The 25,926-nt window shown below is 41.1% G+C and overlaps 1 protein-coding gene across 1 annotated transcript; it reads left to right on the forward strand.

Moving 5' to 3' along the window:
- Positions 1 to 12,771: 12,771 nt before the first annotated feature.
- On the forward strand, positions 12,772 to 13,845 carry LOC127784949 (uncharacterized). The gene has a single exon (XM_052312377.1). The coding sequence runs from the start codon at positions 12,848 to 12,850 to the stop codon at positions 13,343 to 13,345; it is 498 nt and encodes a 165-aa protein (XP_052168337.1). The 5' UTR covers positions 12,772 to 12,847; the 3' UTR covers positions 13,346 to 13,845.
- The last annotated feature ends 12,081 nt before the right edge of the window (positions 13,846 to 25,926 follow it).

The following is a 25,926-nucleotide window of genomic DNA, read 5'->3' on the forward strand; positions in this document are numbered from 1 at the left end:
CTGAAAACCCCTTCCGACATCCGGTCAAACGTTCGATGTGACACCCAAAAATTTCCTTTTCCCCAACTAAACACATCCTTAGACTCCCTTATTTTTAGCTACTGGCTATTATATTATTTCGCGTATATTTTTTAAACCATTAACTAATATATTTTTTTCGGGGAACTGATATAGTTTTTTTAAAAGCTTTCTATTTAAAAGTTTTCTAAAACTTTTTAAACAAATCTATCCTTTTAATTAGTAATAGTTCATGAATTATAAGCATTTTCTCCCCTAAGCCGAGGAGCTAAATGCTACTCCCTCCGTCTCAAAATATAAGTATTTTTTAATCTAGATTTATAGCCAAAAGTTTACTGCATATTGAGGATTGAGGTAGTAGAAATTCTAAATCAAGCGCAGACCGTTGTGATTTTCTTTAACAAATTAATCACCTAAGCCTTCACTCCTGCTGCCTAGGCAGTCACAAACTCACAATTTCCGAGGAGTACGACATAAACAAATCCACACGTGGCTCCAACTGATATTCTTCCTGTACCAAAATATAACAGCATACTACTAAATTAGACACAATATAATACTATAATTATAGATAAAGAAATATAATGTAGTGCTACGTAGATAGAGTGATCTCTATTCAAATTTATAGTATTATATTTTAGGACGAAGGGAGTAGATAGAACTGAAGTAATTGCATTGCTGCAACCGTGATCCTCGATTGATTATCTCATCAGCTACACCAGCTGCTTCAGCCAAGCAGCATGCAAAGCTAGCAGTCTCGCCAGTGTACCACTCCACTCCACATGCCTCTTGCTGATATACTTCTGCACTGTAGCACGTGCGAGCTAGTACGTTGTAGCGTTATTTTATTGGAAAATTTACCCTTTAATTTCTGCCTCAGTGTTCAGTGTTCTTGCAGGGTCCACTCATGCATGGTTAATAACTCTGCAATGTTTTTTTTTCTTTTAATGGTTAAGACTGAGACTCTGCAATGTCGGAGAAGATGTTTGGAGCTTTTAATGGGTCGCCACGAGAAATATGGAGATGAGGTGTTCAGATTGAAATTATTAAAAACCTGCAGCAGTCACTACTACAGAAAATATTTATGCAGACGGCCAAAACAGATTTTTGGTCCCTCGTATGGAAAAATGATTTGTGTGAGTTTTGCAAGAATTAATTTAGATTATATTAGCTTTGTATTAGTAGAAGATAGCCTTTGGCTTAAAATTATACTTCTATGCCAGGCTTATTCATATTTATTTTCACATAAAGAAGTCGTTTGAAACACCTATATTACAGTGTTCCTCTGAAAAGAGAGGGAAAAAAAAGAACTACAATGTATGGAGTTCTTGGCAATATGTATATATGTCTCCAAGGAGTCTAGATTCGACGATATTAGTATCGGTTTGTTGGCTACTTATTTAGATTACATCTTAAAGTTATCTTACGATGAAAATCTAGGACTTATCTTTCATACTCCGCGTTAGTCATGGTAATATCGGCTAACAAATGGTATATTGTTCCTTCTTAAAAGTGTTGTTTTGGATAATGTTGTGTTTCTATTAATGTTTTTTTTATTGTCGTAGGAAAATGCCTAGGAGTTTTCCGGCTAGCTCCACAAGGTGGTGGGCTAGATGACCTGGTCGGGTTCAAAGCCTCACCCATTCTAATTATTTGATATTATAGGTCATTCCGTAATATTCCCGTCTTTTCGTAGAGCACGTTGTGGCTAGGCACATGATGTGTTCTTGTTGCTTAGTAGTAGTTTTCTCTCTTTCTTTTTTTCACATTATATATGCATCCTTGATCGGTGTAGAGGCAACATGCTTTCAATTTATTAATGAATTAAACCTTACATTATCTAGAGGATATCTAAAAATACCAGATTCAGGATCATGAGAATGGTGTTTGTATACTTTATCTACCTTTGCCATTGAAATGCTATATATAATTTCCCACTCCCCATATGTAGGACAGGTGATCGATGTCTCAAACTAAAAGAGAGAGAAGGACATGTGTCACAGCATTGTGCATCCCCCCAAAAAAAGAAAATCCATACATGACAAAACCAATCATAACCAAAAACCAACTCAACTAATAATATTACATGTTCCCTCAAGAATACAAAATAATTTAGTCGTTATGCAGATACATGCATGTATCTAACGACGACGAGTAGCCATTAGCCAATATGCACGTCACATGCATGTACCGTATCCAATTATAATCTTGTAAAGTTGTAGTTGATCCATCCAATCCGAAAACAAACGTTGATGGCCAATGGTCGATCAGATTGATATCGATCCCAGCCGACCATAGCGACCACATATATATGTTTCCCGAGATCCATCAATCGATCGATCGGCTGATTAGAGATACCATTAGTCTTTGATGCTGACCATTAATTTACTACTAATCATCCTACTAAGCCCCCGTTCCAACCTGATTAATTAAGTACAGACACATAAAATGAGTAAGTCATAAGCACATAATTGATTATAAGCACATAATTGATTGAGTTCTAATTGTTTAAAATTTAAAAACGAATTTATCTGGTATTATAAAAAGTAAGTTTATATAAAATATTTTCGCACAAAATACACTATTTGGTAGTATAAAATACATATTAACAAAATCGAGGTAAAATCAGTATCTTAATTAGAAAATAACAGGAAGTAATTTCTCATCCAATTTTGTCCGCCGAACCGACGCATTGTTCCAAACAATTCTGTGCCCTGGATTGTTGCTAATTAATCACCATCCGCACGTGCTGCAGTGACGTCTTCACTGTACAGCATGTGTGTAGATCAATCGCGCCAAAGACACGTCCTACTGCTAGCTGCTGATGATGCATAATTATCTCCTCGACTTGTCATGTGTCATCTGTCAGTTGTTAATTATTAGTTACTAGCAGTTGATGCATGTATGCTTCAGTAGTTCAGATATATATAGAACCATATAGATTGATCGATCGACAACGACCAACTGATCTATGATCAGGAACGAACAATTCGTTAGCACATCGCACTGCTACCAAAAGACACATACATATAAATCAATATTATAGGTGCCGGAACAGCTAAAATTTATTTTTCCTATTTTTATAGGCTGAAAATAAAAAATCCAATACCTTTAAATAATTATAGGTGCCAGTTTGTGTACGACGGTCGGTTCAACATCATGTTGTGTGTATATGGATATTTGTGTACACATGCATGATGACGGTCGGTTCGAAACCAGTTCTTCCCTCAATTGGTGTGTACGAGTCGTCGATAGGTGATGGTGTGTTCTTCTTTCTTCTCTTTTTCCCTAATCATGCTTATAGACTGTAACATTGCAAAAATATTACGTGTAATATAAAACCTCGCGTCGTCTGACATAGTTCGTTAAAGAAAAAATATGCTGATATCAGCTCTATATATGGTCTAGCTAGCAGCTAATATATGCTCCATCCGTTTCAGGTTATAAGACGTTTTAACTTTATCAAAGTCAAATTGTTTTAAGTTTGATCAAGTTTATAGAAAAAAGTAGTAACATTTTCAAACCAAGACAATTTTATTATAAAAATATATTTAATTAATTATTGATTTGATGACATTAATTTAATATTAAAAATATTATTATATTTGTCTATAAACTTAGTTAAACTTAAAATAATTTAATTTTGACTAAAGTTAAAACGTCTTGTAGCCTGAAGCTGAGGGAGTATATGTAAGTGTTCGTCAGCAGCTAATCAGTTAACTGTAGATGGGTTCAGTCTCAGAGTCATGACTTGAATGGAAACCACCCAGCTGCTGGGACGACAATGCAATGCAAGTTGGGACAATTAAGAAAAGAAGTTCATCACCGGCAGGCCGGTCCATGCAAAACCTGATCCTGACTTGCGAGCTAATTAATGGCCATCAAACATAGCAATCTTTCCTGGATCACAAAGGACATGAGCGTACGTCATATAGCAGTTGCGAGTGTCCTACGCCAAAATTTTACCGACAACGCTATATCATACACACACACACTCTCTCTCTATTTTAAAAATATAAGCACTTTTGAAACTTAACAGTGCTAAGACAATTTTTTTAACTTTAATTTTCAATAACAAAAAGAAAAACCATAACAGTTAACAGTGTAAGAATGATTTTACTAGACTTATTGTGAACTAAGTTCTTATTTAGAGAGCTTTTATCAGCCGCAGGTTGTCTTAGAATCTTCAACTCTCTCAACCAGTCAGTTTTTAAAAATATGGAAAAATTATTCTTTGTGATCTACGATATATAGATTGCTATTTTTTATGGCCATTAACTACCAACCATCTTCATAGAATATTAAGCATCTCAAACAAGACCAAACTATCGAAATATACAACTCTTCTATTTCAGAAAATATATATCTTATACTCCCTTCGTTTCATATTTTAGGTTTGACCTAATTTATAGAAAAATAGCAATATTTACAACACTAGATTAGTTTCATTAAATTTAACATTGGATATATTTTGATAATATATTTGTTTTGTATTTAAAATGTTACTATATTTTTCTACATACTTGATCAAATCTAAAATATTTTGACAAAGAAAAAAAATCAAACGACTTATAATATAAAATGGAGGAGTAGGGATTACCGTTTTAAGTAGCTACTCCATCCATTGTAAAATATAAATGTTTTTGGACGATGGATATGATAAATTATAGTATAAATTTACATGTTAAACTATGATTTATCACATCTATCCAAAATCATTTATATTTTAGAACAGGGGAGTACATGTGATACTATCTTAAAAAATTAATTATATTTATGGACGACGGAGGGAGTAGTTACGTGAGTATATAGCGCTACATTGTCAGCTAGCTAGCTGATCGATCAGCATGCATGTCAGTACACCATGGGCGCCCGCGGCCGGTGCGCCGGTGCGCGCAGCTGAGCTAGAGGACGACGAGCGCGCGCGCGCGCGCCGCGCGCCGGCGGCTGGTCCGCCGGGCGCCGCACGTCGTCGTCGTCGTCGTCGTTCTCGCCGCCCATGCTCGCGCACAGCAAAAGCGAAATGATTTCAATTTCGCTTTAATTTGTCGTGAGCTATAGCGCGCGCATCGAGCTTTTTTTTTTTCCCCCGAGAGTTTACCGGCGGCCGCCGGCCGGCATTGATGAGGGGATCGACGCCGATGCACGGATGAGGGGCTCTAGCTACCGACGCCGTACTCGGGAGTAAATGCGGGCTGCCTGCCGGCCGGCCGATCGAGCTCTGCGTTAACGTACACGAAGTAGGCGGCCACTTAATTGCGCCCACTGTGTGTGTGTCTGTGTTTCAGTGTTTGCTACCAGCCGTTTGGTACTTGGTAAAACGGTTATTTAACCGTCGCGGGGGGGGGGGGGGGGGGGGGGGGGGGTTTAATTTTAGTTGCATTGTCCGAATCCGAATGGGCCAATATGTGATTGAATTAATCAATGACGACCAAATTATTTTTCATCAGGCTGGCTGGTTATATATAGCTATATATATATATATATATAATTACAACTGTCGAGGAGTGACCCTCTCTAGCAGGAGATCGTGAGACCCCTCTTTCGTGAGTTCGGCCGGGGGAAGAAGCTCGCCTCTAGAAATCGCGTATCCGTCCCCAAGGCTCCTAACTAGCTCGTAGACAACCAAATTATATAGGTTCGGGCCGCTATAAAGCGTAATACCCTACTCCTGTGTATGGGATTTAGACTGAGAGTTACAAGGGTTCCTAAACTCGAGAGAACACTCTTACTTCCCTTCTCCCCAAGCTCCGGTTTTCTCTGAGTCCCCATTTTCGGTGGGCAAGGTCCTCCTTTTATACCTCAAGAGGATACCACATGCACCGCCTCTACCTACTCTTCTTTCGGGTGGGGACCCACCCTATCTTGACTGGAACTCGACCCGTGCCTTCGCATGGAAGCTAAACCACGGCTTGTCCTTGAGCGGGGCCTAGCGCCGTTCCTCGCCTGACACGGGGGACAGCCCTGTCATTCCCTCATTAATAGGTGAAGACTTGTGGTGGCCGCCGTCCGAATGACCCCCCGATGGGACGGGTCATACCTACCTCCACTCCGCCGGAAGCAAATGTGACGTGGGAGCACGGTTGTCCGTCCAATCAGACGTGACCGGCGTCAGGCCGGTCACAAACCAGTCATTCTTGACCATCGCGTGTCAGTTTAGCACGCCGCACGTCTGCCCCACTGCATTAAATGCGACATGGGGCAGTTGGGGCGCTGCGCGCTTTAAAGGAAGTTCAGCCTGGGCCCCCTCCTCGCTTGCTCCCCCCGCCAAACGGCGGCTGGGCGAGGGCCTCGGGGCAAAGCAGTGCAAGGGCCCGAGAGGCATGACGTGGCACCCCGAGGCCCCGACCCCCCGGCCGCTCCTGCGGTTCGCGGAATGCGGGGACAGGACCAGGCTATAGGGACACTTGGCAGGATGGGAAGGTAGATTCCCCTCACTTCGCATACCCCCGGGCCCATATCTCCGACAACAACTGACACTACTAGAAAAATCATTTTTTTCAGGCAGCCAAAAATCATTTTTTTCCAGGCGGACGTACAAACGCCTGCGAGGCAGCCCAGTCAACCGCCTGTGAAAATATTCTCGACAAACAAAAAAAAATCACCGCCACCCCCACCCGTGCTCCTACCCACCTCCGGTCGATCTAGGGTTAGGGTTTTGGGAGGAAGAGGGAGAGGGAGGAAGGGGAGGTGAGAGGAAGCACGGCCACTGCAAGGCCACCGCCGCCACCCGCCCTCTCCGTCCCTCAGTCCCTCCAGCCGGATCTGAGAGGGAGGGGAACCGCCGCCGCCCTCCCTCGGCCTCTATCTGGCTAGATCTGTGAGGGAGGGGAACTGCCGCCTCCCTCCGGCCGGATCTGGGAGGGAGGGGAACCGCCGCCACCACCGCCCTACCCCGCCCTCCCTCCGGCCGGATCTGGGAGGAAGGGGAACCGCCGCCGCCACCGCCACCGCCCTCCCCCCTCCCCTCTTCGGCCGGATCTAGCAGGGAGGGGAACTGCCGCCGCCGGCCCCGCTGTCACCGTGGCCGTCCCCGCGCCTCGCCGTCGCCGGATCCCGCCACCCCTGCCGCCGAACACCCACAGCCGCTGAGGGAGAGAGGGAGAGGAGAGCTGAGGACTACTGAGGGAAATGAAAGGTGAGGGAGAATTGAGGAGATAAGACTTAGGAAAAAAATTAGCGATGTGGCGCCTATTTATATGCCACGTCAATTTTTGCAGGCGGACCACATAAAAGCTCCGCCTGTAAAAATAAAGAGTATTTTTGCAGGCGCACCGCTTAAGTTGTCCGCCTGCGAAAATAGATTTTTGCAGGCAGACAACCATCTCACCCCACGGTTGTTATTTCCGCAAGTGGTCATTTAGCTTTGAGAGGCCTGCCCACCTGGAAAAAAAAGCTATCATCGGGAAAAAAAATGGTTTTTTAGTAGTGTGAAGGGAATGTCGGTTTTCGGTAACAGCTTATTTAATTTGGTGGGGAGTGGTTGATACATGTCTTGGCTTTAGGAGAGTGGTAATCATCGATTTGTAGTATGAGATGTCCAACACTTTAACTTTGATATCTAAAGTAACCAATGTTTTACATTCGACGATTTAATTGAAGGCAACAATATTTGGTTATTTTGCGTAAAAAAAACAATATTTGGTCATAATATGGCGCAAAAAAAAAATCTAAACTTATACTCCCTCAATTTTGATCGTCACATTTGCAGTCAGCAGCCGTTCCATCTCGTCCGATGCGCTGGCCGTTCCTATTCGCGTGCAAAATTAATCAGGTTGCGCGCGGACGCCTCGGGAGCAGTCTTAAAAAGCTTGTTGCATGCATGCAAAATTAATGGCAATCACAGTTGGCTACAAATCATTGGTTCCGTCGTGCATGCATGGGCCATTATGATTAGAAAGATGTAAGTGCAATAATGAGTAGATTAGAAAGATGATAAATGCGTTTTTTTGTCCTTGGTCTGGTCTGTGTGTCAAGCCAAAATATGACGATCAAACTTGAACGGAGGGAGTATATACAAGTTGTGCTTCCTAATAATTGGATGTACCGTAGACAACTGGTTCCAAATTGAGAGCATAATTGTACTATGTGTTGTTTTTAAGTTCCAACGTTGCTAATTTGGAAGGCATAACGGTAGTTTTTTTAGTGGTAAAGTACTACACCACTACTGTGCATACATGCATGGATGTGTGCATGCAGATGCATGTTGGTCCTGAATATTCGTTGCATATATCTATACATATATGGTTAACCTATTTACAATTTAATTTACTCCTCTCTGTGCTATTTAATATTTTGTTTTAAGACTTACATATAGAAAATCTCATAATAACTCTGTTGATGTCATAACAAAAATATAATAAGAAATTCATACTCTTCTATTTCAGATAGATGTTTGCTGTCATCGCTAGACAAACTTTCACACGCTTCAGGATTTAATTAGAAATTTAGTTTTTTTTTTTCTGTTCATAACACCTGGAACTCTGCTGTCTATTACCTTTCTACTACAAACTGTGATTAGCCAACCACTATATTCGTGCCTCAGTTTTTAAACGGAGGCACTAACGACATGAAAGCATGTATATTTGTCGTATGCTAGAACAGTTTCCTGACTTCTAATCAACTGAGGGTCCTAATTTTAATAATCACCGATTAGTTGGTTAATTGGTATTTAATCGCTTGATCTGCGCATATTGGATCTCCTCATCTTGCTCTTGCCACGTAGTAGGTCCTGAATTAGGGATTCAGGACTCATAGTACGTAATATATAAGCACAGGGCGCAGGAATATTTTTTTTGGTGAATAATTCATATGAATTTGTTATTGTATACTAAAACCCCAGAAATTAATTGTTCCATTTAGTAGTTCCTATTTTTTTTTCAAGGACATTTTGCAGTTCCATTTATTAAAGAAAGATATATGTAGCAAGCGAGGACATTAGTATTCTCTCCTATGATTGCAGCGTTCATGAATGTCATCTTCTGGGAATCAAATCCTACAAGTGACAAAGGGCACAGGACTATCTTTGATTTGACGACCACACCTTCAACCGCTCTCTCCTGGTGCTATAATTGTGGACTCTAGACAGAATCATAAACAGAGTATGGTGGTGGAGTCGTGAATAAATGGCTCTATATATCCACCCGAATTTAAATCCTGATGTCATCAATAACTATTACACACAGTCGCATATTGTGCATTTTATTAGAGAAATTTATTGTGTAGGTGTGTTCTTTATTTCTACCTTTGAGCTTGAAAGTTGTAGAACTCAACGATAATTTTTTAAGTACATATCATTGGGAAAAAATGGTTTATAGGATCATGAAGTTTTTTTTCTCAACATAATGATGGCGGTATGAAGTATTTGTGGGAAAAAATAGTTATTTGAGGTTAGGAGGAATCTAAAAGGACCTAGATGCCTTTGTCAAATCACCTATAGCTAGCTTGTTACAGGAAGATAAATTGGCACATAATAGGGCAAACAGAGTAGTAGAAGTAGCTCCGATCATATTGTCGCTTTGATTTGACTATTGTCAATGGCTCCCTTGGATTCGTTGGAGAAAATTAATTGCATGTTTATTTTATTGGCCACAGTCATTTTTCTCATATGATCTGCACATTTAATTGTACCACAAATGTGAGAGTTGACCTGAGGTCAAGCTGCATATAGGTAGCTAATGCTCAGGGCAGAAAGACTAAGTATTTAGGGGGTGTTTAGATTCAAGGGTGTAAAGTTTTGGCGTGTCACATCGGATATTATATATGATGTCACATGAGGTGTTCGGGCACTAATAAAAAAATAATTATAGAATCCGTCAGTAAACCGCGAGATGAATTTATTAAGCATAATTAATCCGTCATTAGCAAATATTTACTGTAGCACCACATTATCAAATCATGTAGCAATTAGGCTTAAAAGATTTATCTCGCAAATTAATCGTAACATGTATAATTAGTTATTTTTTAGCCTATATTTAATACTTATGGATGGAGGGAGTAATTACTCCTTAGAAGGCTGTTGTTTTAGATTAAAATTTTGGTTCGCGAAGGTTTAGTTTTAAACTGGGATCCATTGGACATCTTTAATACTACCTCATCTTTTTCTTCTTGTTTTAGCCATGAAACCAACAGTACACCCTTCTCCTTCTCGTTTTCTCTTCATCCTCATTTTCTCTTCTCATTAATGAAGGGCATAGTATTCTTTTAATCTTTAGCTTAATCTATCTTTGACTAGATAAAATAGTATTTTAGGAACGGAGGGGGTAATAGGTACAAGTTCATCGGCAGTAAATGTATTTCCCATTGTCACATAGAACTCTTTAATTTTTGACACATGAATCCGGAAATATACAAGACAAGTAAACGATTGTTTGTGACATGCTTTCCATATAGGGCAGATAACCAAAAGTACTTCACAAATATACAGCCAAAAAGCAAAGAGAAATATTGATGCATGCAAACTAATTTAAGTGTGGGATCGTATTGGAATTTTCTCACCGTTAAAAGCTAGCTTTCGAGGTGAGGGTATTTCACACATTTCTCGTAAAAGGGCTGAGCTCTCTTTACCTCTAAGTTTGGTAATTAACTGGATTATCACACAGCCACAGTCGGACTATCTCAAAACTTAGATTGCAATATTAATTGACTCCCTTAATATGTTTAATTTGGACTAATAATCCACGATAATCATGAGATTACTAAGAGTATATTAATATTCTACTCCTATTGTTTTATTGGAAGTCTTGGCTCTTGCGATCTGACGAAGCAAAAGGTGGTTGGATCGTGTAAAGGGAACCGAGAAACAATTTTCAGACACCAGAACTAACGTAACTAACGACCTTTGCGAATTGAAGAATTGGGATGGCCGTTGGAAGTGTGACACGTATAGGGCTGCGACCTTTTGGACAGCTGGGTTGCAAAGGCCAAATAACGCAATCTATGGCTAATGGGTAGTACATGCCACAAACGTCTGAATCAGCAAAGAGAATTGGCATACTCCCTTCCCTTTTTAATAGATAACACCGATAACTTCTGAACACATTTTGATCATTTATTTTATTTGAAACTTTTATATAAATGTATAAGATTTAAATCATGTTTAAAATATTTTAAGTGATAAAATAACTTACAAAATAAATTATAATCACGTAATTTTTTAATAAGATAAATGGTTAAACGTGTGATTAAAAAGTCAATAACATCATCTATTAAAAACAAAGGTAGTATATGATAAGAGCAGATGTATATAAAAGAGACGTTAGCATACAAACATACGATGGAAAAAATATGAGGGCTGCATTTCGTTCCTAATTAACAAGAATCGCTGCCTCTTGTATAAATAGAAATGAACGAGGTAATTTGTTTCTGAATGCTCTTGTTATACCCACCAATAGTGCTATTGGTGGGCGCCAGTTCGTCAACAGCATAAATAATGCATCATGGTAGATTATCATAAACCATCGGAAAAGCTATTGATCCCTAGTAGGACTATTTGTTGACTGCCCTCAACGATGTCGCTAGCACCTCTCTATTGTTCTTCATTGACTGGCTTGATGGTTGTCGCTCGCTCTTATTTCTATGTACAGAAAAAGTTCTCCTGATAAACGTCAGAGGTGGCCTTTGCCGATGGAAGGATTATCGGTTTATTTAGGTTATTGCATAGTGATAATAACTAATCTTTACTATGTAAAATAGCTTATGTGGACGATGAGTCCCGCATCCATTTTATATCACCCGCCTATTTTACACTACATGGCTGGTTGCTAGAAAATGTTAGTCGGGAATCGACAAGACTCTTTGTTGATCAAATCAACGCCGTTGTAGGCTCCTTTAGGTTTTTTTTCTTTGACATGCAAAAAACCCAAGACCCTGCTTTACTGAAAACATAACAAGTTTGATACGAAGGTTCTCTGCTGAGGATTGATACCAGCTTGACAACACATCATACCAACTACAGCAACAAAAGAAAGAAAGATTATGACACACTTGCTATAGTAGGTACAAGCGTTTTCGCTTAGTCCGTCAAGCTTTCGTTGCTTACAACATTACAGACAAAGATAATAAATTAAAAATCACTTAGCCCTTTTTTTCGCTCATTCTCTTCCCCCATGTGTATTGTAAAAGTTTCTCAAGATTGTTCCAAAAAAAAAAGTTTCTCAAATTCTTATGGAAAAGGGATTAATCGATCGTGCCTTTAATTAATGAGATTGTAACCTCTTATACTTGCAGCTATTGTCAGTTGTTAACCCCAGGAACAGAGCTACATATAAGAAAGGGAGTACCAGAAATCCGGTCAAGAATTTTTTTCAACTATTAATTCTTTATATATTTTCATCATATGTAGTATGTATACCACCTTCAATGTAAATTTAGACATCGATATTAGCCTAAATTTGATCCAAAATAAAACGGATGACACCTCCTTATTTTGTTCTAACTCTGTTCCTGGTCACCATGCACCAAACAAGGCCACCATTTTTCGTCGCTGGCTCGCTCGCTTTCTCCTCGCGCTGTCCGATCCTGCGGCCAACCGGAGACAAACGGCGATCCACACATGCATCCTCTCCTCCCCCATCCGTCCAACTCACCACGCCGAGACAAAGCGGCTACACTCCCCCCGGGGCCCCACTTGACAGTCCTCCCCACTCCCCGACACCTGGGCCCCACCCCACCCCGTCCTGCCACGTGGCCCCCATCCCCCCTCCTATATATGCCACCCCCACTCGCGCGCATCCCTCATCACCGTCGTCTACCTCCCACCCTCTCTCTCTCTCTCTCTAAAACTGTATAAGCTTCTCTCTCTAGCTAGGGTACGGTGGTGGTGGTTGCAATGGCGAAGGGCGGGCTCAGCAAGCTCAAGTGCATGATCAAGAGGTGGCACTCGTCGAGCAGGATCTCCCGCACGCCGTCGGGGTGCTCGGCGTCGGCGGGGTCGACGTCGGCGCGCAGCTCGCACGGCGGCGGACGCGTCGGCGGGGAGGAATGGGGGCGCAGCGTCGTGGCGAGCGGCGGCGGAGGGGGAGGAGGAGGAGGAGGGCGCGGCGGGTCGGTGTCGTTCCACGGCGCGGACGGCGTGCCCCCGGGGCTCCACCCGGTGTACGTCGGCAAGTCGCGCCGCCGCTACCTCATCGCCGCCGACCTCGTCGGCCACCCGATGTTCCAGAACCTCGTCGACCGCTCCGGCGGCGGCGGCGTGGGGGGCGGCGGCGGCGGCGGCACCGTCGTCGGCTGCGAGGTCGTGCTGTTCGAGCACCTCCTCTGGATGCTGGAGAACGCCGACCCGCAGCCGGAGTCGCTCGACGAGCTCGTCGAGTACTACGCGTGCTGACCGCGCCTAGCTACCTGCGATCGAGAAGACGGCGGCGGCGGCGATGGCCGGCGTCGCCGAGCTCGCCGGAGTCGTCGGAGGCTTCTAGAAGGGGGTAATTTGGTAATTCGGTTTGTTCTTTTTTTTTTGGTTCTTTCTTTGAGGTTAGGGGTAGAGTTGTAATATACGCCGAGCTACGAGGGCGAGTAGCGAAATGTTTGGAGATTTAGTTAACCTTGGGGTGTTTGTGGTAAGCTGGAGATTAGCAGTGTAATTACCGTCCACCCAAGGTAAATGCTCTTTTGGAGCAGTTAATTAATTCTCTAATGCTGGATGTAATAATAGCTTGCTTCTTTTTTGTTCTTCTTCTTCTTCTTTTCCTGCTTAATCTTAATAAGATTTTAGGGATCAATGGATAAATCCATGTACTCTCCACCATTGTATAAACTTCATGATCATCTCTTCTGAGATTCCTCTTAAATTCACTTGAAATTCTTGGTTTGGTATTTGGAGGTGTTATTCACTTAATTGATCCATGCTAAAAAAATGCATGTCACTTAATTATATTAATTCCACCCATTTGATTTGTCTTACAAAGACAACACACAGCTGGATTCCTAAGCAATGCTATATGTATATACTATAAAGCAACTTTGATCAAACTCCATGATTTGGTTAACCAATTATTACATGCATGGCAAAAGGCATCATATATAATAACTTGATCAATGATCACCAAACTGATCATATTTTAATAGGGGGGTTTAAGTAAGAGTGTGGTGCACAGTTAGATGAGTGTAAGGTCCTCGCTGTCATGGCCATTCTTTTCTTCGACCTTACCCTTAGTTGCATGGGTTGTATGAACGCACGCTTAATTAATTAATCATCCCCTCAATTGACTGGATAATGACAACCTTTTAGACATGCATGATGAATTTTGGACACAGTACGTGCTACTAACTAGGGCCATTTAAGTTGGTAGGTAAAGGAAAGCATTTTGGTCCCCTGAATCGTTTTGGACCACTTAATCACCCATGTTAGTATAGTAAATAGTATACATGATATGCCTTAGAATAAATTAGGTTGAACCAAGAACCCATGTATGCTCTGAAAATTATACTAAGTAAGCACTTTTTTTTTTAAAAAAAAGGTATGGTTACTAGTATTATCTTTCTCAGATAGATGTTGTCCTAGAATGCGTATAGTCAAACCTCCAAACATTAAATGATTAATTGATGCAAAAAATAAGTGTTTGACATGAGAAATTTTATTTGTCGATTTTTTGTGAAAAACACTTTCATATATCTATGCTTTTAATATTTTTTTTGTAAATATATAGTTAAAAGAAGTACCGATGAGACTAGTGTATATTAGACACTGTGTCGATGTCCAAAATGATAGGTAAAAAGGAAGGTAGTACAGATTGGTTGGGATGAATTAAGCTAAAGTTTACTTCTAAATTTCATCGGAATAATCCATCATTTATATTATTAAGATGACTCAAGAACAAGACACCATGTTTGTTTGTTGTGGATAGCAACTTCTGCATTAATTGGAGAAAAAGATAAATAATTACACTGTTAGATTCTAGTGGTTCAGATTGTCAAAGAAAAAGGTAGGTTTGATCGATTTAGTTATATATAATATTTATGAAAAAAATACTCCAACCATTTTACATTATAAGTTGTTTTGACTTTTTTTAAGTCAATGTTCTAAAGTTTGATCAAGTTTGGAGCAAAATATAATAAAATTTTTAACAAAACAAACATATTATCAAAATCTATTCAATGTTTTACATTTAATGAGACTAATTTGATTTTGTAGATGTTGCTAATTAATTTTTTTTATAAACTTAGTCAAACATAAAAAAATTTGACAAAAAAAGTTAAAGCGACTTATAATATAAAACTGAGGGATCAGTAGAAGCAAAAGTTGTGTACAAATGTATTTATGAAATTGAAAACAAGAGTTGTATATCACAATTTACTTTTAATATTTACTATAAAAAAATCTAGGTCTGCACAAAATCGAGCAGGAAACCGGCTAATTCAGTGTTTTTTGGGCCAAGAATAGTTCACAATTTCGGACTTTCTTTATGTTGTGAGTTACAGATACGGTAGATGACACATTGATCTTTACTCTGTTACTCTGTTCGCAAGGGGGTGTTCCCAACATTTCCCTCTCGTTTTCTGTACGCACGCTTTTCAAACTACTAAACGGTGCGTTTTTTATAAAAAGTTTATATATGAAAGTTGTTTAAAAAAATCATATTGATCCATTTTTAAAAAAAATAGCTAATACTTAATTAATCACGTGCTAATAGACTACTTCGTTTTCCATGCGCACTGTACATTTCCCATCCTCCCCCAGCAAACACAGCCTAACAGAGCATAGCAGAGCGAGAGACAATTCGTAAGACAGAACTGCATGGCAACAGTCCAAGTAGAACCTGACCCCGACAAGCAAACAAGAAGCCCTATTTGTGGCTTGCACCCTAAACTGAACATTTAGGGCAATAGCAATGCAAGCTATAGGGCCCATACCCATAGCCTAAAGTCACAGCTCAAAGATACTCACCCCACAGTGCAAGCACCCATATATATGTGGATAGAGACACTGATGAAGAGTACCAAGCCCACGGTGGGCGTTACCCAACAATGCGCGAGGTCACGGGAGGGGCAAAGAAATTTTCCTCACCTACCCCTCCTGGAGCGAGGGTCGACCCTATCCATTCGACGATTCCAGCAATTCCTCTCGTCTCTCCGCCTCGTCCTCCTCTCGCCGCGCCTCCTCCCACTCCGCCGCACACGCCGTCACCTCCTCCCACTCCGGCACACACACCGTCGCCCTCCCCTCGTTGCCGACCAGATCGATTCGTCCACTCCATCTCATATCGTCTGTCCGCCCGCCCGCCTCTCGCCGCACATCTTTCCCTCGCTCGTCGTCGCGTCGTCCCACTCCGCTGCTCCTTTGATCCGGCCGAACCATGGACGACCGCCCCAAGTTCACGCAGATCGAGCTCCGTAGTGGGCTTGTGCTGCTCCCGCCAGGCTATACCCCGTCCAGAGTGGCTAGGGGTGGCGGGAAGAAGAAGAGGGGAACGGCGGTAGGGGCAGGTACCTCGCGCCCGCGATCTACGCCGACGCCGGTGAGGGCGGAGAGCGTCGGCTCGTCGGTCTATCCCGCGGTCAACGCTGTGGATATGGTAGCAGATGGCGTGCAGGGGGGTTTAGGGTTCCTGGAGGTGCCGCCAGGTTTTGAGAAGGTCAAAGCGGAGCCGGCTCCAGCTACACCCGCGCCAGTGGCTTCTCCATCTACTCCAGCAGCCAAGAAGGTTTGGATCTCAGTCGAATACCATTTCAATTTTGGGATTGATTTGAGCTGTGGCATGATTTTGTTGTCATTTGACCTATTGCAATGGATGGCTCTGCTCATTTGATTAAAGTGAATGGTCAGGTTGTGTGATATGTTAGTAACAGCTGATTGTAGCTAGCTGATTGTAGCTAGTGAATCCGGCGCGAGAGGAATGGCGCATTGGCGGGAGGAGAAATCGTTGGCGGGATTGGATTTTCGTGGGCGAATCGGGGATTTCGCCGCGTGAGGGCATGGTGAGCGGAAGAACCGACGCCCACAGTGCACGCGTCGCCACTTTTCCTAGCCGCGCGTGCTCGCGTCGAAGGGCAGGTACCGCGTCGCTATGTGTGGAGACGAAGGGACAAAGCGTGGGCGCGGCCTCCCCCTCCACCTCAGCGAAACTCATGCGTGGCAGGGTGTAGCACCGATCCACCGTGGAGCGCTGTGAAAGGCCTTATATCTACGAGCCTATGGTACGTTAAAAATGAATAAATTATTATACAGGCACAACAATTTGTAAGTGGATAGAACTTTAAAACAAGAATCTCTTACTAAATAATATGTGATTCAGAGCAAGAACTTAATTATTATGATCTTGGTAGTGCAGCAGTTTCAAGTGAGCTTGCTACAATAGCCCATGATTTGGGATTACAAACCTATATACTCTTTCGGTTTTATATTATAAGGTGCTTTAGTTTTTTAATTGAATTTATTTAAGTTTGATCAAGTTTTTATGAAAACATAGTAGTGTTTTTAACACAAACAAACATAGTATCAAAATATATCTTTTTGACTGAATACTATCAAAAATGTACTTTTTTAACTGAATACTATGAAAAAAACTATTCAACATTTAAATTTAATAAAACTAATTTGCTGGATTTTCTATAAATTTAATCCAACTCAAAGAAATTTAACTAGGAAAAAATAAATTATTTTATAATATAAAATAGAGGGAGTACATCGCGTTTTATCATACACATCTCACATATACCCCTCACACGAAAAACTCTTTTGATCCCTCGTGAGATTGTCACCTTGTTTCTTCAATTAAATAACATACAAATAGTTATTAAAATGTTCTTAGAATGTTGTACTCGTTTGATCCCTCGTGAGTATGTTCTTAGATTTTGTTTTTACAAACATAAAAGCTAATATGACACGAATCTTGCACGATGCAATAGGTCCACTCGTCAAGTTGCAATTTACTCATTAAGAGGTGTTCTCTGCTTTTCATAATGTTTGTCTATTATCTTGAAGTATGGAGTTTCACAGTATTTGTTTGTAGTGGAAAAATAAAAGGAACAAATATTTTTCCTCTTTTTATTATACAGAAAACCTAAACGCACACAAGTAAGTGACAAGTGAGCTCTCTAATACACATTTAAAGAAGTATATTTAAACCATGGTGAGTACAGTTATACGCATATGACTTCACATTATTAATATTTTTCCATTACTTTTTCTCGTCTTATTCAAAAATTTTTGAAATTATTATTTATTTTATTTATGACTTACTTTATTATCTACAGTATTTTAAACACAACTTTTCGTTTTTTACATTTGCAAAAAAAAAATTAAATAAGACAAGTAGTTAAATGTTACAAGTAAAAACTCAAATTTCCTTATATTGTGGGACGAATGGAGTATCATTTTAGCAAAGGATACAGATGGTTACTTTTTCTTTCGTTTCTGCGTGTTGGCTCGAACAAATATAATTAGTATCAAATACAGGGAGTACTATAGTTAATTGCGATGCCTATGATTGATGTGGCAGGACTGTTAAGCACTAAATGCTGTGTCGGGGACAGACTGAACGCCTTCACTGTTGGATTAAAAGTTGGTAGGCCAATCCTTTAGTAGTTGGTGTTTTCTGTTACTACCTCCGTACCATATTACTTATCTTTTTAAGTTTTTGTTTATCAATATTTAATCATTCGTCTTATTCAAAAAATTTTGAAATTATTATTTATTTTGTTTGTCATTTGCTTTATTATCAAAAGTACTTTACATATGACTTATCTTTTTTTATATTTGCACTAATTTTTCAAATAAAACGAATGGTCAAATGTTGTAAATAAAAAGTCAAAAACGTTATCTATTATGGGACAGAGGGAGTACTCTGTTACTTAAAAGAAGTGTTCTTAAGTGGCAGAGGTAGACCCAATTAACAAAACCTTTAATTGACCCTCTCCTCATCCATCTAGCCCATTAAATATATACTCCTGGTTAGTTTAATCCCCTTTAAGGATTTAATGATGATTTAATTAATGGTTTATTAATTATTAAACTCCTGTTTGCATAATGATGTTTAATTAATAACTAATCTCCATGTATGAACAGGCCTCAATTAAACTTCAATTGAAGCTTTTTGATTCTGCATGCAATTCATGACAACTGGGCTGTCTTTTAAAGAGTTGCACGGCATGAAAAAACATGCAAGGTGATATAGTATAAAAATGAAAAGAGAAAGTTCCAGCTAGGGGCAGTTATTATAATTAGTGATCCATTTTAATTACCAGTAGTATACTACACTGTAGCTTCATCAGAAAATGGCATGGCCGATTAAATTGGAAGAGATGGTCCTGGCTAAGTACTAGCTGATGTAGTACATAACTACAGATCATAGGTATGGAATTTGGGAATGTACTGTTTGAACTGGTGGATTGTTCATGTGAGGCTGAAAGTAGTTTTGACAGTTTGGTTAGTAGTGTTTGGATGTACAACAAACTGTGGACTTTGGTAGTAGACAGGTCTGGAGCAAGTTGCTACTCCTACCTATCTGTAGCAAGAATCAGTAGCCTCTCGTACTGCAGAGGGTTATATAGCCGGCCGGCTCAATCAAGTTTAGCTGGCTGCTCCAGGTAGGTTGCCTGTCCATCTCCTAAACCGACTCGAATCCGTAGCATTGTCTGCAGTCGCAACATACACTCCTGCTTGTAGTTTAAGACTAAAGAAAATGTGTTGTTAATTCTTGATTATTTTTTTTCAAAACATAATACGACGCAGACGCTCGTATAAACGTATGCGGACTCGCCCCTATAAACACGCATATCCCTATAAGTCCCTCCTCCTATGAGTAACTCTAAAGACAGTGCCGACATATCTTGAGATTCACGAAGTTATTATGACGCCTTGTTTTCAATGGGTATGTCGTTCACGACACCTATCACTAAATTAATAATTAGCCGTAAATACGAGTACTCGTGTCAAGTCTAATGCATGAACTCAAGTGATAGGTTCCACCGTAGAAAACCTAATCAGTTAAGCTGCACTTACTTTGCTTCTTTTAATTTCCTTGATTTTGTCTTCTTGCTAAGTACAACAACCTACCTACTTCACATTGGTTTGGCTCCGTTTGATTTAGATTGTTACACGGGTTATTGTTAGATATTATTTATCTACTTATAAAGATAAATTTGATAAATTAATAAATTGCTTAAAATAAGTGGTGAAGATAATTTGATAGAAGAAAGTTTTTTTAAAAAAATACCTATTCTTAAAGCGTGAAACAAATAATTCATTAATAATTTAATGAATAATTAAAAAAACATGGCGTATAGATTTGCATGTCTCAAGTACTTTTTTGGCGGTTAACTGAATTTTTTTTTTGTTTTGGCCAACTACAGTGTCATACAATTAAGAATCACTACAACGCATTTGCTGCGCTTCATTCTTTCTGAATTTTTGAAACCGATCTTGTTTCTGAATTTGGCCTCTGCCAACAACGCTTTTAAACGAGCGCCATCATCATCACACTGATTAATCAGTCACTGATAGCTTCATCCTTAACACGGGGGTCACGGCTAATAACAACGAAAAATGTTGCACGTTGGCTCGGCGGCTAATAATGAACAGGGTGCCTCTCAATTCTTCAAGCATCTGCATGCGACAGTGCTTATTAATTTTAATTTACTTCTTAATTATTACTACGAGCAAAGCCATTGAATAATGGCTTGGTTTTCTGATGCGGATCTCTTGGATTGCGACGCTGCCAGTAGCTGTTTCCTACCCATGACAGTACGAACCTCTACCTCTCTCTCGAACAGCTAAGAGGATCGATACATATGTGAAACAGAATGGGAGAGAGATATACGAGATAGAATAGATGAGCAGTCTGACGCAGCATTACATCGGCTTCATCTCTGTCATCGTACTGCATTCAAGAATGCATGGATCAGATTGAAGCAGGTCCTAATAGAGCATAGTAATATGCATGTGCTTTATTTATGTGGACTATTATGTAGTAACTAGTGATAAAAAAAAGGTCGGAAATGATATTATTTCTTTTTAAAAAAAAGTCTCGGGAAGGTCAGGAATTTTCCGTATTTATCAATTTAACTTTAAGTGATAACTTCAATACGATGTTGCTGGAAATTTTTTAAAAAATAAATTCGTATACCTAGAATAGGAAACGGTAATAAAAAAAAGTATCATTTTTATGGAACTGGTCTTAGTATGGTCGGGAATTTCCATCAGAGTTTTAATTCACCCCTATTTGTAACAATTGTTGATATTTAGATTTGAAATTTTAACCTTCAGTAATTCTTAAATTCTTAGTTTGAAAAAAAACTATGTGTAAATTTGCATTAAAAATACTCCTTCGTCACTAATATATATTAACTTCGATCTTTGAAAATTTGTCCTAGAATATATCAACTTCTCAACCTATTTTTTTTTATTTCAACCCCCACAATCATATCTTATTCAATTTTACCTACCTCCTCATCCCAACCAATTATAACCATTCCATGTTCAGTTTCATCTCTCTTCTTAATTCACGTTAAAAAAAACTCCGGAACTGTACATATTTTGGGGCGCATGGAGCCATGGAGTACTATCATAATATCGTAAATTTTTTATTAGATTTTATAAAGTCATTATTCTAATACAAATTGATGAGGTCAAAATTTTAAAAGTTTAATTGAATTTATTAAATATTTATGATTAAAAAGAGTAATTAACTTACTATAGTAGTTTCGGATAAGACATGCTCATATATATATATATATATATATATATATATATATATATATATATATATATATATATATATATATATATATATATATATATATATGTTCGATGAGTCGATCGGTCACATGCACAAACCAGCCATATATGTCAACTGTCATCTACATAGAGCAAGAACCAATGACAAACTAGGAGATCATATTGTCTCTTGGCGCAATTGGAATTTTCCTGCTCTTTCTTTGTCCACAAAGGCCGGAGAAAACCGACCACACATACTCCCACGGGACCAATCCAAAATCGAGGCAAGCTGTACATACAAACATGCGCGTTCAATGGCGTATTGGCGCTACACATTTCCGGTGCATCATAGACTTTAGGTCCTCCAAATTAACCTCTAATTTAAAAACATGTGTTAAACCTACAAGTGTATATGTGTGTAGTTATATGTGTGTTGTGTGTCTTCTAAATGTACCCGTTTCAACAAATCGAAACAAGCTACGGTCACCTCGTAGGAGAAGACGCCGTCACTGATGCAACTTCGTCGTCACTTGCTTATTGTTGACGAGCAGCTGTTCATCGTCTGTCTGTCTTACTAAAATACTCCCTCCATTCCAAAATATAGGGCACAACTACTTTTTAAAGGTGTTTCATAATATAAGACGTGTATGCATGCATGGCAATTAATTAGCATCTCTTCTCTCCTAAATTATTATTTTTTAAATCATACACTTACAAGATGTTTAGTTTTATTGGTTGCATGTATTGTATTAATTGGATTGATTCAAATAAAGAGGTGATAATAATTGTTTCTTGGTCTTTAAGTCAAGGTGGTTGTACCTTATATTTTGGAATGGAGGGAGTAATAGGTTGTGTTCGAACCTAGGGTAGACGAGGTAGCTTATTAGCGTAAGATTAACCAAATATTAGCTAAATTGTTTTTTAAAAAATAAGTTAATATAATTTTTGAATTAACTTTTATAAAAAAATTAAAAAAAACATATCGTTTAGTTGTTCGAGAAGCATATGTGTGAAAAAACGAAAATGTAGAAGATGAAATTTTATAGGTCCAAACGTAGCCTTATACAAATGATGACAGATGAAATTGATTTTATGATAATTATCCAAGGGCATAAATTACGGAATTAAATACTTAAAAAGTTTTCAAAGAAAAATGGATAGAGAAAGCTTACGTGAAACTCACACTACTACTGCTTATTCGTTTTTATTAGTTTCAGAAACGTGCCTATAATAACAACAATAACGAATATTAATAATCCTTAATTAATCCGTAGACTAGAGCAACGCAACGCCCCGGCCGGTCTGTACGGTTGAACCGTCGCTGTGCACAGGATCGATCGATATATGCGCTAACTCTCCTTCACGCGCCCGCGCGCCGCACGCCACGCTCCCATGTGCGCCGCGGCCGCGGCCGCGGAATTCACGGGCGCCGCAACAGCAACGACGATCTCCCAAAAAAAAAAAAAAAGTCTCTCTCCCAAGCGCGCGCGCGGCCGCTCCGCCGGCGGCCACCGCGACGCGCGTGGCTAATGTTTCTAGCATTTACTCCGGTGGCCAAGCTGATGCAGGGCTGTTTGGAGAGCTTGAGATTCTGAGAAGCAGCTGGTTGGAAGCCAGCTTCTGAGAATATGGAAAAACTGAATTTTTCAGCTTCTGGCCTTAGTTTATTGTCTAGATTCTACGACTACGGCTTTTCAGAATCTAAACAAAAAGTTGCACTATTTATGTGAGCTTTCGATTCTAGGAGAGGCTGCAGCAGAAGCTCCCCAAACAGGCTCACAGCTAGGCTGCACAAAGCCAACGAAAACCGATCGGTTTCACGGTTTTTCGACGAGGCTCGGAATCAAATTTCGAATACTTTCGGATAAATTCAAATGTTATACAGTAAATTTGGTTAAAATCCAATCGAAATTTATAGTAAATTTGGTTAAAGTCCAATCGAAATTTATCGAAAAGCGATTGAAATTAGTCGAAAATCGTAATACCAGCGAGGCTTAAAATTTAGTGGTCAACCGGTGACGTAAACCATCATGCAGCCGGCAGCCAGCTGCGTGCGTACGTACGTGCGCTGCGTAGGTTAGGTCGCGCTTGGCTTTCCGGGCCTGTGCGCCGCGGCGTGTGCTTGTCGGGATGGTAGTACCACGGCTACCAGTACGACACTGCACACACTGTTGGGGTGTCACTTTTAAAATTTTTTTGTCGATGAAGAGAACACCTGCATTCATTGTTCGTTCGTTGCCCGCTCCACGATCGTCATTAACTCCTCTCTCAACATCAGCCGTTATTTCTAGCCCCAACTCTTCTTCTTCTTCTTCTTTTTAATTTTTTTTTCCCTCCCGGCTAGCTCTACCGACAATTGCCAGTACGTGGTCGTCGGTACATCATCAATTCACTCGCAGGTGCATGAACCAATCAGGCATTCAGTCACGTATATGGGATGACGCAATGGAGAGGAGGGCTTTTGAGCTAGTACAACAGCTATAGCAGCTGCAGCGACACGATCGACACTGTCGAATCTCTGGGGCGCATGTGCCTTCACTCCGTGCCTGCAACAACTACCCTTTGCCCTCGGAATTCAATTCTGCGTTCCCCCACCACGATTGCGCAGCGGAAACGGCAGCAACGACGACATGTAGCAGCAGCAGCAGCAGCGGCGGCGGCAGCAGCAAGAGGACGGAGAGTAGTACGCCGCGGCACGTTGGTTTCATCTTCGTTTTTTCTCTAGTTTTTACTACTAGTAGTTGCTATCATGAGTGAGTACTGAGTAGTGAGTAGTACTCACTACTATACTACCTCTCTGCTGTAGTACGTACTATCTACATAAATACAACTGGGAGCTATGTACTGTCTCGAGTACACACCATTGAATACTACTAGTAGTAGTAGTTGTAGTAATACTGTATATATGTATATGCTTCATTGAAGAATTGTACATGACTCCGTGGGCATGGATGATTGTTCTATCGATTTTGCGTCGGATAAATCTGGAAGAGGACATATATGGGCCACATCTGGGCCACATCCGCTTGTATGGTGGTTTCTTTTGGGAAAAACTACACCCAAGGTCCCTCAACTTGTCGTCGAGTTACGAAATCATCCTCAACCGTAAAACCAGATATATGACATCCCTTAACTTACAGAACCGTTTACCTTTGTTCCTTCGGTGGTTTTGACCCGGTTTTATCTGATGTGGCGGTTGAGTCAGCGTGGGACCCATACGGGCACCACATGTCAGGATACCACGTCAACACCTTCTCTTTTTCCCCTCTTCTCTCCCTTCTCTCTCTCACTTCTCAGTTCTCTACATAGGTTGGCGGCTGGCGGAGTGGCCGACGGATGGGGAGGAGAGCGGCGGGGCGAGGCAGGACCGCTGCCACTGGGGAAGGAGCCGCCGCCACACTAGAAAGGGAGCAGCGGCGCCGACGACTCCGCGCCGCTCGGCCTCATCGTCGTCAGCGGCTTTGAGCGTGAGCGGAGAGAGAGGCGGGGGACGCGGGGAGCAGAGGTGCGGGAGGCGTGGGGGCGCGGGAGTGTAGCGGGCGAGCAGCGGCAGGGGAGCGCGGCTGTGGGCGAGCTCGGGCACGGGAGCGGGAGCGGGAGCGGGAGCGGCGGCCTCCGGCTCCGGCTCCGGCTCCGTCAACGCGCTGCCGCTCCTGGTGTTCGACGTGCTGGTCCACTTCGCCTCCATCTCCAACGCCACTCACTACATGTCCGACCGACATCCGCGCCATCGTCACCGCCCTGCTGCACTGCCCTCGCCACCCGCTCCAGCCACACCCCCACCGCGCCACCACTGCGCCGCTAACTGCCGAAACCGGGGGCATCCCGTGGCGTCCCCGAGGCCGACGCCGCCTACCACTCTCACCGCACCACCTCCTGCAGCTCCTCCCCCACTCCACCGATGCCTGACGCCTCTCCCGCCTCGCACAGCCGGTGTCACAAAGAATGGAGAGAGAGATGAGGAGGGAAGAGAAGAGAGGAAAAGAGAGAGGAGGATGATGTGGTCACACTGATATGTGGGGTCCACGTGGGTTCCACGCTGACTCAGCAGCCACATAGAACAAAACCGGGGTAAAAAAACACCGAAGGATCTAAAGTGAATGGTTTTGTTAGTTGAGGGACGTCCGGTATCTGGTTTTATGGTTGGGGAACGATTTTGTAACTCGATGACAAGTTGAGGGACCTTCGGTGTACTTTATCCTTTCTTTTGGGTCTTTGTAACTGTGGGCCGATCTTTCCCTCATCTCATCTCGGAC

This window comes from Oryza glaberrima, chromosome 9 (assembly GCF_000147395.1).
Source record: "Oryza glaberrima chromosome 9, OglaRS2, whole genome shotgun sequence".
In the NCBI taxonomy this organism is placed as follows: domain Eukaryota; kingdom Viridiplantae; phylum Streptophyta; class Magnoliopsida; order Poales; family Poaceae; genus Oryza; species Oryza glaberrima.

Excerpts from the sequence above, each read along its gene's own strand:
- LOC127784949 (XM_052312377.1), top strand. The coding sequence starts at position 12,848 with ATGGCGAAGGGCGGGCTCAGCAAGCTCAAGTGCATGATCAAGAGGTGG.